The sequence below is a fragment of the Lampris incognitus genome, chromosome 9 (genome assembly GCF_029633865.1).
Source record: "Lampris incognitus isolate fLamInc1 chromosome 9, fLamInc1.hap2, whole genome shotgun sequence".
NCBI lineage: Eukaryota > Metazoa > Chordata > Actinopteri > Lampriformes > Lampridae > Lampris > Lampris incognitus.
Genome location: NC_079219.1, coordinates 17339260 through 17354387, shown reverse-complemented (window position 1 = coordinate 17354387; position 15128 = coordinate 17339260). Strand labels below are relative to the sequence as shown.

Sequence of the window (15128 nt, the reverse complement as noted above, 5' to 3'; positions counted from 1 at the left end):
TTTGTCTTGGCTGTTGCTGTCAAATTTTGCAGCTTTCACATCAAAAGGTATGTTGAGCGTCTGGATGGTGCGGCGGTCTATTCCATTGCCTACCAACATGGGGATCGCTGGTTCGAATCCTCGTGTTACCTCCAGCTTGGTCAGGCGTCCCTACAGACACAATTGGCCGTGTCTGTGGGTGGGAAGCCGGGTGTGGGTATGTGTCCTGGTCGCTGCACTAGCGCCTCCTCTGTTCGGTCGGGGCACCTGTTCAGCGAAGAGGGGGAACCGGGGGGAATAGCGTGATCCTCCCATGCACTACGTCCCCCTGGCGAAACTCCTCACTGTCAGGTGAAACGAAGTGGCTGGTGACTCCACATGTATCGGAGGAGGCATGTGGTAGTCTGCAGCCTTCCCTGGATCAGCAGACGGGGTCGAGCAGTGACCGGGAAGGCTCAGAAGAGTGGGGTAATTGGCTGGATACAACTGGGGAGAAAAAGGGGCAAAAAATCCACAAAAAAAGGTGTCTTGAACTGAGCAGCTATTTCAAAGTCCAAAATATTGACAAAGGGCTCAGGTCTGTTCTCAAAAGGCCTTTTACAGTTGGGACAATGGCAGTTGTCATTTACGGCCCAGTACCGGGTTATACAGGCCTTGCAGAAGTTGTGTCCACTGGAGTAGAGACTGGAAGACCTCCAGGCAGATAACACACAGGAATTGCTCTTCAGACAGGGGACTCTGGAGTTGCCATGTGTCTATGGGAGAAAAGAAGAGATGACTCAAGATGTGAGGTAAGAAGATGAGAGCAGTGTTAAGAGTTTTATTCCAACATACATTTCTTATCCAACTGCAGTGCTATAAAGCTCGGTGAATATGTTACATGCATGCATACAAAGTTATCACTTCCTCTGATTTAGATTAATTTTGTGGACGTTACAAAAGTGCAAACACTTCCATCTTCGATGAATATAAGAGATTTGTTTTTTAAGATTACCATACAGTATTGGTGTCACATCTCTTGCTTAGGATAGGGTAGCGTGTAGTCTTTTGACATAGTTGGGTCCAACTATTTATTTTGATCCAGTGGTTAAAAATAGGGGAAAAAAAAGACAAAATAAAAATGGGTACTTGACCACAAATGAGAGAGCACACACTAGATTTAAGGTGCAAGATGTTTCACCCCCCCCCCCCAAGACCAAGAGGGACAAGAATAAGGAGACCACTGAAAACATGACTGTAAATAGAAGAATAAGTAAAGGTAAAAGTCAAATAACCAGTTGAATAGAGTCAATAAAACAGCTGGCTTTTAAAGCGTGTTTTTAACTAACTAAAACTCACAAGACAGAATGTGGTTACACACGGCACATAATGACAACAGGTGTACGGATCACCCCCGTTAACCCCAGTACACCTCCCATAAGACACACACGGGCTGCATGACAGTTTGTCATCTAGAGCGGTGTTTTAACATTTCCTTCCGACCCGCAAAGCATTTTACATTTGCATATGTAATAGTTCCCCTTCAACCATTAAGATCTATTATTCTTCCATAACATGATTTAGATACTCTAATGTTTTTGAATTTGGTTTTATTCGATTGGTCTTCAGTGCAATCTACCACAAGACGGAAAGTGATGGACTTCTCCTCTACCACAGGAGAAGTCCATCCATACCTGCAGAGGAAATGGCTGGAAATCTTCATGGGGAGTTTTATTAAGACAACTTTGTTCATATAAAAAGAAAATGCATGAATGTAGTACATCTTAGGCCACATAACAAAATTGAGGCAGCGATGCCACTTGGAACTTCTTGAGTCAACCTTTAACGATTGTGATGATCTCTGTGCGGTTACAGGGCAAAATAATCCTTTTACAGGGATTTTTGATCCCAATTTTTTCCACAGGTCATTGCTGTATGTATCCCCACAGACATACCGTCCCACGGACCCGGCTGGTATGGATTTGCATTCACTTTCTTGAAAACTGGTCAGTGGAGAAATGAAGTGAGATCCTTTGTCAGTAGGAAGACAAACCACTAGAGGGTATAACAGCTTTTCGTTTCTTCCTTATTCTTATGATTGTGAATGGCCATTATGAAAGCCAAGTCACAAACTATACAATTTGGAATTACACCGGCAGGATCATAACACCATTCACAATACAAGATTTAGTACTTAATAAATCAGGTGTTAAGCTTTACAATAGGATTTGTCTGAAGGAAATTTAATAATAAAATCACCAAAATAATCAACTGAATATTATTAGAAAAGTTTGCCTGCTGAATTCTGAGTGATTCGTGGTTTTTCCATGCTCTGTCATATAACTTGTAGAGAGCTAAACGACTCACTTCTTGATTCCTGCAGGCAGGAACCTCGCCCCCCTATAAACGTTATGTTAAAGGAAGTCATGAAGCACGAGCAACTGGTCGGTTCCACGCCAATCACGCAGGGCGTTAAGGTGACACGATTCTCATTAAAACAACACATCTGAACACTCAGGTAAAAGAAAGCTGACGTTATCGGTCGTGACATTCAGCGGTACCTGTGTAGCTGGGGGTTTCTGCCGCTGTTTTCTCTCTCTGTGCGTCCAACTAAAGGTTTTGGCTTTTAGTTTCTTTTTCTGTGAATCTGCTGTGCAGCTCGCCTCTCTTCCTGGTTCAGCTTAACCCTTTAATGGACCAGGGCGCTCCGGGGAACTGCTAGCAACTCTCTCTCTCTCTCTCTCTCTCTCTCTCTCTCTCTCTCTCTCTCTCTCTCTCTCTCTCTCTCTCTCTCTCTCTCTCTCTCCCCCTCTCTCGCTCTCTCCCTCTCTCTCTCTGGGAAGCTTTTTTTTAAACTGGGAAGCTAATAGGTGTACTTCAGCTGGTCATCAGCTAATGTCATTTACCTGGGCACCACTACTCACCTCCAGACCTCCTCCCCCGGCCAGTTTGAGGTTGGGTTTTCTTTCTTATGTAGCCGGGGGGGAAATATGACTGTAATTATTAACGCCACCAGATGGCACTCTCTCAATATGGATTAACCCCCGGTGACCTGAAAGGATTTTAGGAAGAGAGACCCGGAAAGGAGAAGTCTCTCCCCCCCCTCCCATTTTTGTACCCAACTGTATCCGGCCAACTACATCACTCTTCTGAGCCGCCCCCAGTCGCTGCTCCACCCCCCTCTGCCGATCCGGAGATGGCTGCAGTATACCAGATGCCCCTCCGATACATGTGGAGTCGCCAGCCGCTTCTTTTCACCCGACAGTGAAGTTTCGCCAGGGGGGCGCAGCGCATGGGAGGATCACTCCCCCCCCACACACACACACCGAACAGGAAGCCCGCCCGACTGACCGGAGGCGCTAGTCCAGCGACCAGGACACATACCCATAGCCGGCCTCCCACCCGCAGACGCCCGACCAAGCTGGAGGCAACACGAGGATTCGAACCAGTCATCCTTGTGTTGACACCATACCTCTTCATCACCTGTTTCCTTCACCAACAATCCAATTGAAGTCTGCTCCAATCAACACTCTCTCCTCCTTGGGCACACTCTCCACCACTTCATCCAACTCACTCCAGAATTCTTCTTTCTCTTCCATCTCACACCCAACTTGAGGGACATATGCGCTGATAACATTCATCAATACATCTTCGATTTCTAGCTTCATGCTCATCACTCTGTCCGACACTCTCTTCACCTCCAGCACTCTTGACACACTCTTCCTTCAGAATTTCCCCTACCCCATTTCTCCTCCCATTCACGCCATGGTGGAAGAGTTTGAACCCATCTCCGATGCACCTGGCCTTACTCCCCTTCCACCTGGTCTGTTGCACACACAGTATACCTACCTTTCTTCTTTCCATCATATCAGCCAGCTCTCTCCCTTTACCAGTCATGGTGCCAACATTCAAGGTTCCGACGCTCACCTCCGCACTCCTACCCTTCCTCCTCTCCCGCTGCCTCTGGACATGCCTACCCCCTCTTCTTCTCCTTTGTCCAACAGTAGCATAGTTTGCACCTGCACCCTGCTGGCCAACGATACTGGTGGCGGTTGTTGGTAACCCGGGCCTCGACTGATCCGGTATGGAAATCTGACTTATGATCTGCATATTTGATTTGGCAAAGATTTTACGCCGGATGCCCTTCCTGACGCAACCCTCCCCATTTATCCTGGATTGGGACCAGGCTTGTGCATCCTCAGTGGCTGGGTTAAAAACATATTACATGAATACCAGTGCAAAATATATAACAACATGTGGACATGTGAATCCACAGTATTAGCACAAAATGACATCCGCACTCTGCAAAACAGGTTGCTTTGTTACAGACGCTTAACTACTCTTGACAAAATTTGGCTCCAGTTTACTCAAAATGTCACAATAACAAACGCTTTTAACATGTTAGCAAGTTACTCTGAACATGTTTAACATGTCAGCAAGTTACTAAAGTCACATTAACTGTTTATAATCCACAACATGCCTGAAAAAGGGGTGAAATAATCGTGAAAGCGATAAGACGGGTATTTCCTCAACGAGTGTTTTACTGGAATGCGGAATTTACCACGAATTCCCATAGGTAATGGGTGGAGACCGAAGCAATCGCTCTCAGACTACCAGATCAAGACCAATCAGTAGATCACAGTTCAACACCATTACAGATCAACAGCACAACAAAGAACAAAGCAAAACAATCACCCCTTTAGCATTCTAACCCTTCTCAACCATGTAGTAGGTTTCTCTTTTTAATGCTTTTATGATTCCAACCAATCTTTGTGAATGCCACCCATGAATCAACCCATCTTTTTGGCCTCATCACAGTTTCCAATCCTATGAAAGAACATGAACCCACTGTATTGCTAATTTGCAACAGACCTTGAATGCACCATTCATCCTTCCAACCTGTCACACCGACAGATTGGGTCTTGGTGCATGCTCAATAATGCAGGTAAGAACATCAGAGAAGGTTGAATCAGTTCATCTGGATACAATGTTTACTCACAGACACGTTTCATCACTCAACTCAGTGGCATCTTCAGTCTGAACTGACTGCAGGTATCCCCACCCCTTATAAAGGATACCGTACACTGCAGCTGCATAACAACCCAAACCAAAGACCAGTTTCATATGCAAATATGGGTGTGACCATTAACTAGAGTTTCAAAGGCTGTGTGCACTATTCACAGAGGATTTGGGAATGTTTGCAATCACAGCATTGTAAGATGGCGACAGATGAACTCTTAGGAGTACATTTTAGGATTACATTGTGGTTTTCCTTACTGGGCGTTTGTCAAAGCCAGGAAGACACCCAAACAGCGCACCAGCCAATCGAAGAGAGGGGAGAGGCAACACCTGCCTAAGCCTAAACCAGTGGTGACCCCCCTATGTGACGGGAGTGCTGGAAAAGCTGACACGCGTATTATTTTCAAAACACCGTGTCTCAGTTGCTTTCAAACCCCAAAATACACTGCACCAGAAGTTGGTCCACCCCAAGGTGTACGCGGTAAAGTGCCAGGAGGATTACCGTGATGTGTACACTGGAGGAACTAAACAGACACTGGCCAAAAGAATGGCACAACACAGGAGAGCTAACACGCCAGGCCAGGACTCTGCAGTCTACACCCCTCTACCGGCCAGTGGCCACTCTTTCAGGGATGAGGATGTGCACATCCTTGGTAGGGCGGAAAGATGGTTTGAATGGGGGAGTCAAAGAGGCCATCTATGTTAAGAGGGAATGACTATCCCTGAACCGGGGGAGGGGGAGGGGGGGTAACGCACATCTGATGCCATCTTTCAATGCCGTGATTGCAAACATTCCCAAATCCTCTGTGAATAGTACACATGGCCTTTGAAACCCTAGTTAATGGTCACACCTGTATTTGCATATGAGACTGGTCGTTGGTTTTGGTCGTTATGCAGCTGTATTGTTTATAAGGGGTGTAGATACCTGCAGTCACTTTAGACTGGAGATGTCATTTAGTAGAGTGATGAAATGTATCTGTCAATAAACGTATCCAGATGAACTGATTCAACCTTCTTTGACCTTCTTTGATTGTGGGATATTCTTCGTTAAGGTGTCTGTATTCGTTGGGTGTTGACAGGTATGCAGACAGTGTCTAGAACATAGTCTTGAGAGGAACCCGATGTAATTTGTGTATTGTGCCGCCATTATTCTGTCTGTGCTCCTGGACAGATGCATAAATTAGTATGCATTCAAGTTGTACACATTCTCTGGAACATTACAAGACCTGTGAATGTGTGATTGTGAATTTGTGGGGTCTTTGTGTTACAAGGATGAGCCATCCATCCATTCTCCAAACCACTTATCCTGCTCTCGGGGATGCTGGAGCCTATCCCAACAGTCATTGGGCGGCAGATGGGGAGACACACTGGACAGGCCGCAAGGCCATCACACAGGGCCCACACACACACACACACGCTTAGGGACAATTGAATGCAGCCGATTCATCTGACCTGCATGTCTTTGGACTGTGGGAGGAAACCGAAGCACCCGGAGGAAACCCACACAGACACAGGGAGAACATGCAAACTCCACACAGAGCACGACCCGGGACGACCCACCAAGGTTAGACTACCCCAGGGCTTGAACCCAGAACCTTCTTGCGGTGGGGTGACCACACTAACCACTGCACCATTGTGCCACCATTTTTGTATGTTGTTTAAGAAATAACAATAAAAAAGAACTTTAATCAGAAATACGTGAATACTTCTTAGTTTTTGTTTACAATCTAAATGGAAACTTACTCTGTAGATACAAGTTGTGCACATTCATTGGAACATTACAAGACCTGTGAATGTGGGATTGGGAATTTGTGGGCTCTTTGTGTAACAAGGATGAGCCATTATAGTTATGCCTGCACTCTGTTGTACCAGCCTACTTATTCTTAGTTATTTTTGCACTATTTTGTAGTGGGTGTTTTGGTTTAGTTTTTAATGGTTATCAATGCTTTATTCTCCTATTTATTTATTTATTCATTTCCCCCCCGCTTTTTCTCTCTCTCTCCCCAGTACTTGGCCACTTACCCTATTTTCCGAGTCGCTGCTCCAGCCCCTCTGCCGATCCGGGGAGGGCTGCAGACTACCACATGTCTCCTCCGATCCATGTGGAGTCGCCAGCCGCTTCTTTTCACTGAGGAATTTCGCCAGTACCGCGTGGGATGATCACGCTATTCCCCCCAGTCCCCCCCTCCTCCCCGAACAGGCGCCCCGACCGACCAGAGGAGGCGCTTGTGCAGCAACCAGGACACATACCCACATCCGGCTTCCCACCCACAGACACGGCCAACTGTGTCTGTAGGGACACCCGAGGTTTGAAGCTGGTTGTCCCCGTGTCTGTAGGCAGCGGAATAGACCGCTACGCTACCCGAACGCCCGCTCTCTTATTAACTGAATACCACATTTTACTGTTCAGAATAAAGACCCCATAAAGATATTTCATGTGTGGAGGAGACATGCTGGGTATATTGGGAGAAGGAGGCTGATTATGGAGCTGCCAGGGAAGAGGAAAAGAGCAAGGCCAAAGAGGAGGTGTATGGATGTGGTGAGAGAGGACATGCAGGTGGGGTGCCAGAGAAAGATGCAGAGGACAGGAAGAGATGGAAACGGATGGTCTGCTGTGGATACCCCCAACGGGAGCAGCCGAAAGTAGTAGTAGTAGTAGAATAAAGACCCCAAAAAGAAATTTCCGTGTCCTGTGCTGGTTTAATTTTGCCAGGCTACATTCATACCCAACGACACTGTGTTTACTCTATCCTCACACTAAGAATACCATCCATCCATCCATTATCTGAACCGCTTCTCCTGCTCTCAGCATCGTGGGGATGCTGGAGCCTATTCCAGCAGTCACTGGGCGGCAAACGGGGAGACACCCTGGACAGGCCATCACACACACACACACACACACACACACACACACACACACACACACACACACACACACACACACACACATTCCTACCTAGGGACAATTTTGTACGGCCAATTCACCTGACTTATAGTATTTCCTTGGACTGTGGGAGGAAACCCACACAGACATGGGAGAACATGCAAACTCCACACAGAGGATGACCCGGGATGACCCACCAAGGATGGACTATCCCGGGGCTCGAACCCAGGACCTTTTTGCTGTGAGGCGACAGCGCTAACCACTGCGCCACCATGCTGCCCCCACTAAGAATACAAATGAACAAATTGACTGTCACTCATGTCTTTTTGCCCTATTTTACTTATCTCAACTTAAAATAAATCACATTTTGAACTTCGACCCATGTGTGGGCTCACTCTTTGTCACTGCCTTGATGCTGGTTTGTAACGAGTTGGAGGCTCCACTAGGATAGTATGGTGTACCCATTTATATATTTGCATAATTGTTCAAATTCGAGCAGATAAAATACTCGTAAGAGGGCTTAAATTCATGTGTAGATGATTTGCCAAAAACAGCAGGGAGAAAAGCGGTGTTGTAGGATGTCAGTATAACCTCTAGTGTCATGACCACTAGAAGTTCAGGGGAAAAGGGAGGCTTGACCTCATCTTGTTTGAGCAAGGAAGCACCTGCTCCCTCTTACGTTTGACCACTGTGGTATCTGACTGTGGGTGGGAGATTAATTCACAAGTAAAACTGTATTATTTTTGGAAAAAACCTGGTTTATGTTTATTGTGGTATCATGGAATTGAAGATCATGCACATCTTTGTGCAACAGGAAATCACCCAACCTAAAGGAAGTAAGAATAATTTGGAAAGTACCAAAAGTCCATAAGGACATTAAAATGTCATAGCAACCAAAAGTCAAAATATCTAATAACAGATCAACATAGACACAAAGTGCAAACATAATAAGGGTTGTGGGAAAAAAAACCAACATGTAGCAAAAAGACATTGGCAAAAACATTGGTGGGTGCACATCGGTTGCACGAGGAAGGCGTGCACTGATACATGTGTTTAGATGTGGATGTTTAAGCCTCAGTTGGGCAGTTGCGCTGCAGGACAACTCAGGCTTTTTTGTGCATACAATAACGTCTTTAAACCAGAAGCTCTTGTTGTCTCGAAGAAGACCACTTCATTTTGGCTGGTTCTCTGATAAATGACCACCACAATAGTGTTACTCAAACCAGCTGCCGAGCCAAGTTTGTGCCAAGTGCCACCTAAATTTGGGTTTACAGCTGATTTGGGGACTCAAGGGACACACAGATAATCTCAGTTTTGTGTAAAAGGCAGGGCTACTGAGGAGAGAGTTATGCCCATTTTTTCATAACTGGTTTAAAAAAGTCTTGATGTATGCTCAATAATCCAGGTAAGAAAATCACAGAGAGTTGAATCAGTTCATCTGGACACAACGTTTCTCTCTCAGTAAACGTTGTGTCAAGGTGAACTGATTCAACTCTCTGTGGTTTAAAAATCATTTTAGACAACATTTGGATAGAAAGCAGTTAAATAATATCACTAAGTGTTCTGAGGATTGTAATACAGATGGATCCAAAGAGTGGAGGATTAATCAGTAGAGAGACATGTGTTAGTAACATTAACTGTAAAAAAAATAAGAAACCTAAGTATTTTAGTATGCAATTCCTTAACTGTCATATTGACAGGTTTCAGCTAGCCTATACATTATACTACAACAGCATAACACAATTCCTGAAATTCAGTCATGGCTTTTGGTTTTGGAGTGCCACCCCAAGATTTTCAGTGGCCCCATTTGGCCACCCCTATGAAAGGGCACTATAAGTGCACTAAGAATTCAAAGTACTACATTAGCTTTTCCTGCCTACCTGACCTCACTGAGTTTCGCCTACCAGGACTCCTCCCCAGAGGAGAGGGAGCTCCTCCTCTTCTGCTGGGTGTGAGGAAGGTTAAACGTGACCAAGCCATAGGGGCATCAGCTGAAACAGGAGGTAGGACAACCCTGGAGAGAGGACCTCTGTCGTCACTCAATCATAGGAGATTATCTTAATCAGGTCTTTATTATTATTATTATTATTATTGCTGCATTTCAAACAGTTAATATGCCTTAATTGGAGGAAGAGGCTCGGCCATGAAAGGGTTAACGTGAGTCTGGAGGCGGGAACAGAAGGTGGGGGAGGGAAGGGGGAGGGGTGTACGGAAATGAAGCAGAAGGACAACAACACCGCAGAAGTCTCCCAATAGGAGGACTTTGTTTACTTTCTGCAGCTAGACATACACACGAGACGGCGCGGACTACATCCGCATCCAAATAGGGTAAGTTAGAGTTTCATGTTTATTTGATCCCGCTGTTTATTTACAAGACGTCCAAGGCCACTAAACCTGCACCGCGTGCTAATGAACCTCGGTGCACGATTGACAGGTCGTCGATGGTTACCTTCTCATGATTTTGCTCGTAGGTCTTACATTTTTTTTTTGGTGTGTGTGTGTGTGTGTGTGTGTAAAACATTAACTTGACACCCAGCATCCATCGCTATTGACAACAGCAGCAAGATCGTGTGAAGTCTCTCTAAATGGGGATGCTTATTAGCACGATCTGTTTGTAATCCACGCAAACTCCGCGAAAACAAGTCGTGGTGGGAGCAGCAGCCACGTGTGGCATCGCATGTTATACCGTAGTGCATAACACTGACACGTCTATGCCAGCCAGTCCGCTCGGGGTCAAGTCAGAGCTCTTTTAGCACCTAGTAGGGTCTGAGGGCACGTTTGCTCAGGCACTGATAGCATACAAGGCTTATTTTTGATGAGCAAGCTCAATGCCAGTTTGCTCAGTGTCCCGGGTCTGGTGATATTTATGGTGTAGATATGTGATTGTGCAAGCCAGTAGTGTTACAGAGACTATAGCACCAAGGCTCAGGCCCTGCTCTTCGTGTCCACCAACTTGACAACTTCAAATATGAAGAGGGAATCCAAAGCTGTTTCCAGTCACCCACACACAGCATTACCAGTTAAAAGATTTCAGCTTCTCCAAGTCTTTACAAGATGTTTCTCCCACGAACGATGAATAACCAAATGAATTATTCAATACATTTAAGTGGAGACACGCTGCAATTCCTTTGAAAATACACTAGAACCCCCCCCCCCAACTATCCATGTTTTTGACTTTTTGTCATCTCCTCCAATTGTGTTGGATCAAATCAACCAAACCTGATAAGTCTGTCCGTTTATATCATCTTGCTCAGTCTCCTGCAATGCACTGGAAATCTGGAAATATCCCACTAGTTTACTTTATAAATACTTTATTTGCCTTCAAAATATAAAGAACGTGGGAAAAAAAATCAGCGTCATTACAAATGTAATTTGCTTAGCATTTCTTTCATCTTTGCCAGCCTTTATTTCATACTGTGTAAAACATCTGTTTGAATCTATGAATTACTTCTGAGTCAACAAACGTTTCTAAAATGGCTTCATTTTTACAATAAATGTTAAAAAAAAACATCCATCCATCCATTATCTTAACCGCTTATCCTGCTCTCAGGGTCGCGGGGATGCTGGAGCCTATTCCAGCTGTCATTGGGCGGCAGGCGGGGAGACACCTTGGATAGGCCAGCAGGTCATCACAGGGCTGTAAAAATGTTTATCTATCTATCTATCTATCTATCTATCTATCTATCTATCTATCTATCTATCTATCTATCTATCTATCTAGCTAGCTAGCTATCGATCTATTTATTTATGGGCAGCATGGTGGCATAGTGGTTAGCGCGGTCGCCTCACAGCAAGAAGGTCCTGGGTTCGAGCCCCGGGTAGTCCAACCTTGGGGGTCATCCCGGGTCATCCTCTGTGTGAAGTTTGCACGTTCCCCCTGTGTCTGCGTGGATTTCCTCCGACGGCTCCGGTTTCCTCCCACAGTCCAAAGACATGTAGGTCAAGTGAATCGCCCGTACTAAATTGCCCCTTGGTATGAGTGTGTGTATGTGTGTGTGTGGGCCCTGTGTGATGGCCTGGCAGCCTGTCCAGGGTGTATTCTCGGCTGCCGCCCAATGACTGCTGGGATAGGCTCCAGCATCCCCGCAACCCTGAGAGCAGGATAAGTGGTTTGGATAGTAGATGGATGGATGTTAAAAAACCCCAAAAAGGTCTTTTCATTAGATTACAGTTAGATTAGATAAAATTAGATATAATAAGATTACAACAGATGTGGCCCAAATTTCCCAAAACTTGAATGTATTTAGAAAATAGTGGCTTGCATAGCAAATTACATTAATATTATAAGTCTCTTTATTCAAAGCTGCCATGAGAAGTTTGTGACTGATTATCAGTCTCAATTCAAGTTTGATGCCCTTATATGACCGAAATAAGCAAATGAGACCATCAGCAGGAATATTAGATATTACTGGAGAGTGATGGTAAATGCTCGTCTCCGGGTCAGATTACCCGCAAAATCTGATGAAACGATTTACGACACACAGATGGGATTGATAACCACAATTAGAGATACATCACCTCATTGCTTTATATCTTGCCAACACCAGTTTTTTCCCGAACACCACTAAAATCTCTCACCTTTCTCTTCAAAACAAACGTGTAAGCTACCAGAGGGGGAATGTGGACCTTTGCAACAATGAAGCTGTTCTTTTGCGAAACACTACTGTTGTCCACAGGGGTGCGCAAAGTCAACAAAAATGCAATACTCTATACAGCATCTTTCACAAGTCTTTAGTAGAATAGGTTCATTAAAATCTCTCCTCTCCTATAGACATGGCGTCAATCAGCAGTCTCCTGTCTGAAGAGCAGTTCCTGTGCTCCATCTGTCTGGATGTTTTCACTGAGCCTGTTTCCACTCCGTGTGGACACAACTTCTGCAAAGACTGTATCGCAAGATACTGGGCAAGTGGTGAGCAGAGTCACTGCCCATTGTGTAATGAGACATTCGACCGAAGACCAGAGCTTCGAGTCAACACAGGATATAGACACATTGTGGAGAATTTCAAGAGAGTTAGGTCCACTGGCAAGTGTGCGGTCAAACAAGATGAGGTGCCCTGTGACATCTGCCCTGACACCAAGCTCAAGGCCCTGAAGTCCTGCCTGGTGTGTTTGGCCTCTTACTGTGAAATGCATCTAGAGCCTCATCACAGAGTTGCAGCCTTGAAAAGACACAAACTTATCAACCCCATAGAGAACCTGGAGGACAGGATGTGTAAAACACACGATATGGTTTTCGATCTATTCTGTAAGACAGATCAAATATGTTTTTGTGTCAAATGCACAGAACACAAGACTCATGATACAGTCCCTGTTGAGAAAGAGTGTGAAGAGCGGAAGGCTCAGCTAGGGAAGGAACAGGCAGCACTACAGGAGATGATAGGAAAGCGGGTGCAGAAAGTCGAGGAGATCAAACACTCAGTAAAGCTCAATAAGAAAGATACAGAGAGAGAGATAGCTGAGAGTATTGAGGCCTTCACTGCTTTAATTAACTCCATCCAAAGAGCGCAGACTAAGCTGTTGGAGAGCATCGAGGAGAGACAGAGAGCAGCGGAGAAACAGGCTGAAGAGTTCATGTGCGAGCTGGAGAAGGAGATCACCACACTCCAGAGGAGATTCACTGAATTGGAACGTCTCTCACACTGCGAGGACCAGATCCACCTCCTCCAGAGCCTCTTATCCTCATCCTCTTCCTCCTCTCTGTATACCAAAGACTGGTCTAACACCACTGTCCACAGTCATCTGTATGTAGGAACATTGAGGAAAACTGTGGTTCATCTGGAGGAGACATTCACCAAAGAGTTGGAGATGGTCATCAGAGAAGTCAAGTTGTGTGATGGTAAAATTAAGAAAGGGGCTGATACCATAGAGGAACGAAATGAGAACGAAGCATTAAAGAAACAAACAGACACAATCAAAAATGACGGAGAGAATAGGCGTGATGATTTAAAGCTGGAAACGATTCAGCAGCAGCATGCGGTGGATGTGACCTTGGACCCTGCCACTGCAAATGTTTGGCTCATGATTTCTGAGAACAGGAAAGAGGTGCAGATGGGTTCTACTATTTTCTATCTCTTTGGACAAACCCGCGATTTGATTACCCCTACAAGCTTTGATAAATACTATTATGTGCTAGGAACCAACGGATTCTCCTCGGGGAGATTTTACTATGAGGTTCAGGTTAAAGGGAAGACTGTGTGGCATTTAGGAGTGGTCAGAGAGTCAATTGAGAGAAAAGGGGCTCTACTGCCTTGCCCTAAGAATGGTATGTGGAGTATATGTTTGGGGAAGAGAAAGGGGTACAAGGCTCTACATGACACTCATGTAAAGCTCTCCCTGAGAGAAAAGCCAGAGAAGATCGGTGTGTTTGTCGACTATGGGAAGGGACTGGTGTCCTTCTTTAATGCTGAGACAGGAACTCTCATCTACTCTTTTACTGGCTGCAATTTCACTGAGAAGCTCTATCCATTATTTGGCCCTGGACCACGTGAGAACGGTAAAAACTCTGCCCCCCTGATCATCAGTCCTGTAAAAAAAAAACGAACATGGAGTGTATCCGCATGGGAGGCAGTATCTCATTGTTTCTCCATCCTTATTTTACCTGTCATTTACTATTACTATATTCACAATAACTGAAATGAATTTGTGGCCTTGCTGTGGGAAACAAAACTTCTTTTTTTTAAAATCAGGATATGTTTATTTAATATAAGACTAATTCATGCATACATATTCCAAAAACTTCAATTCTACAGTAGTATTCAATAGGAATATATGAGCAGAGAAACTTATGCCAAGTTTAGAGTTATCTTATGCAATATACAGTGGGAGTATGCATCAAACTACCATAGAGCTACCGATGCTGTATTTGTATACACAAATATCTATTGTATCAAAATTCTTGGGGATTTGCTGTCAGTGTTATTGCAGCAAACAGAGACTTAACTAATAGATGTTGCATCGATGCATATAGGCAAGTCCTGTGAATCATCAAATTATAGCCATGCTTGTTCCCAGTCCATTGTGATGAGATTCTGTGGAAGAGGGAGATGGCCATCCACCACTCATCAACAATACATACACAGATCTCTTCCTATTGCAGTAAATCATTGAATTACATTGCTAAACAAATCAAACAACAGGATTTAAATGGGATGAAACGGGAAACAAAACTAGTTCCTAAGCTAAAATACTGAGACCTATATATGCTAGCATATTTTGGTTTTTGTGATCTGAGAGATCACTGTCATTGGAAATTACCTGTACAAAGTGT

General features: G+C 44.8%; 1 protein-coding gene across 1 annotated transcript; it reads left to right on the top strand.

The window, feature by feature from the left end:
* Positions 1-12634: 12634 nt before the first annotated feature.
* LOC130118475 (E3 ubiquitin-protein ligase TRIM39-like) lies at positions 12635-14494 on the top strand. Its single transcript, XM_056286929.1, has one exon. It carries the CDS (start codon positions 12635-12637, stop codon positions 14492-14494), a length of 1860 nt encoding a protein of 619 aa, XP_056142904.1.
* Positions 14495-15128: the final 634 nt, after the last annotated feature.

Bases quoted from the DNA above. Each gene is read 5' to 3' on its own strand.
- LOC130118475 (XM_056286929.1), top strand. From the start codon at position 12,635: ATGGCGTCAATCAGCAGTCTCCTGTCTGAAGAGCAGTTCCTGTGCTCC.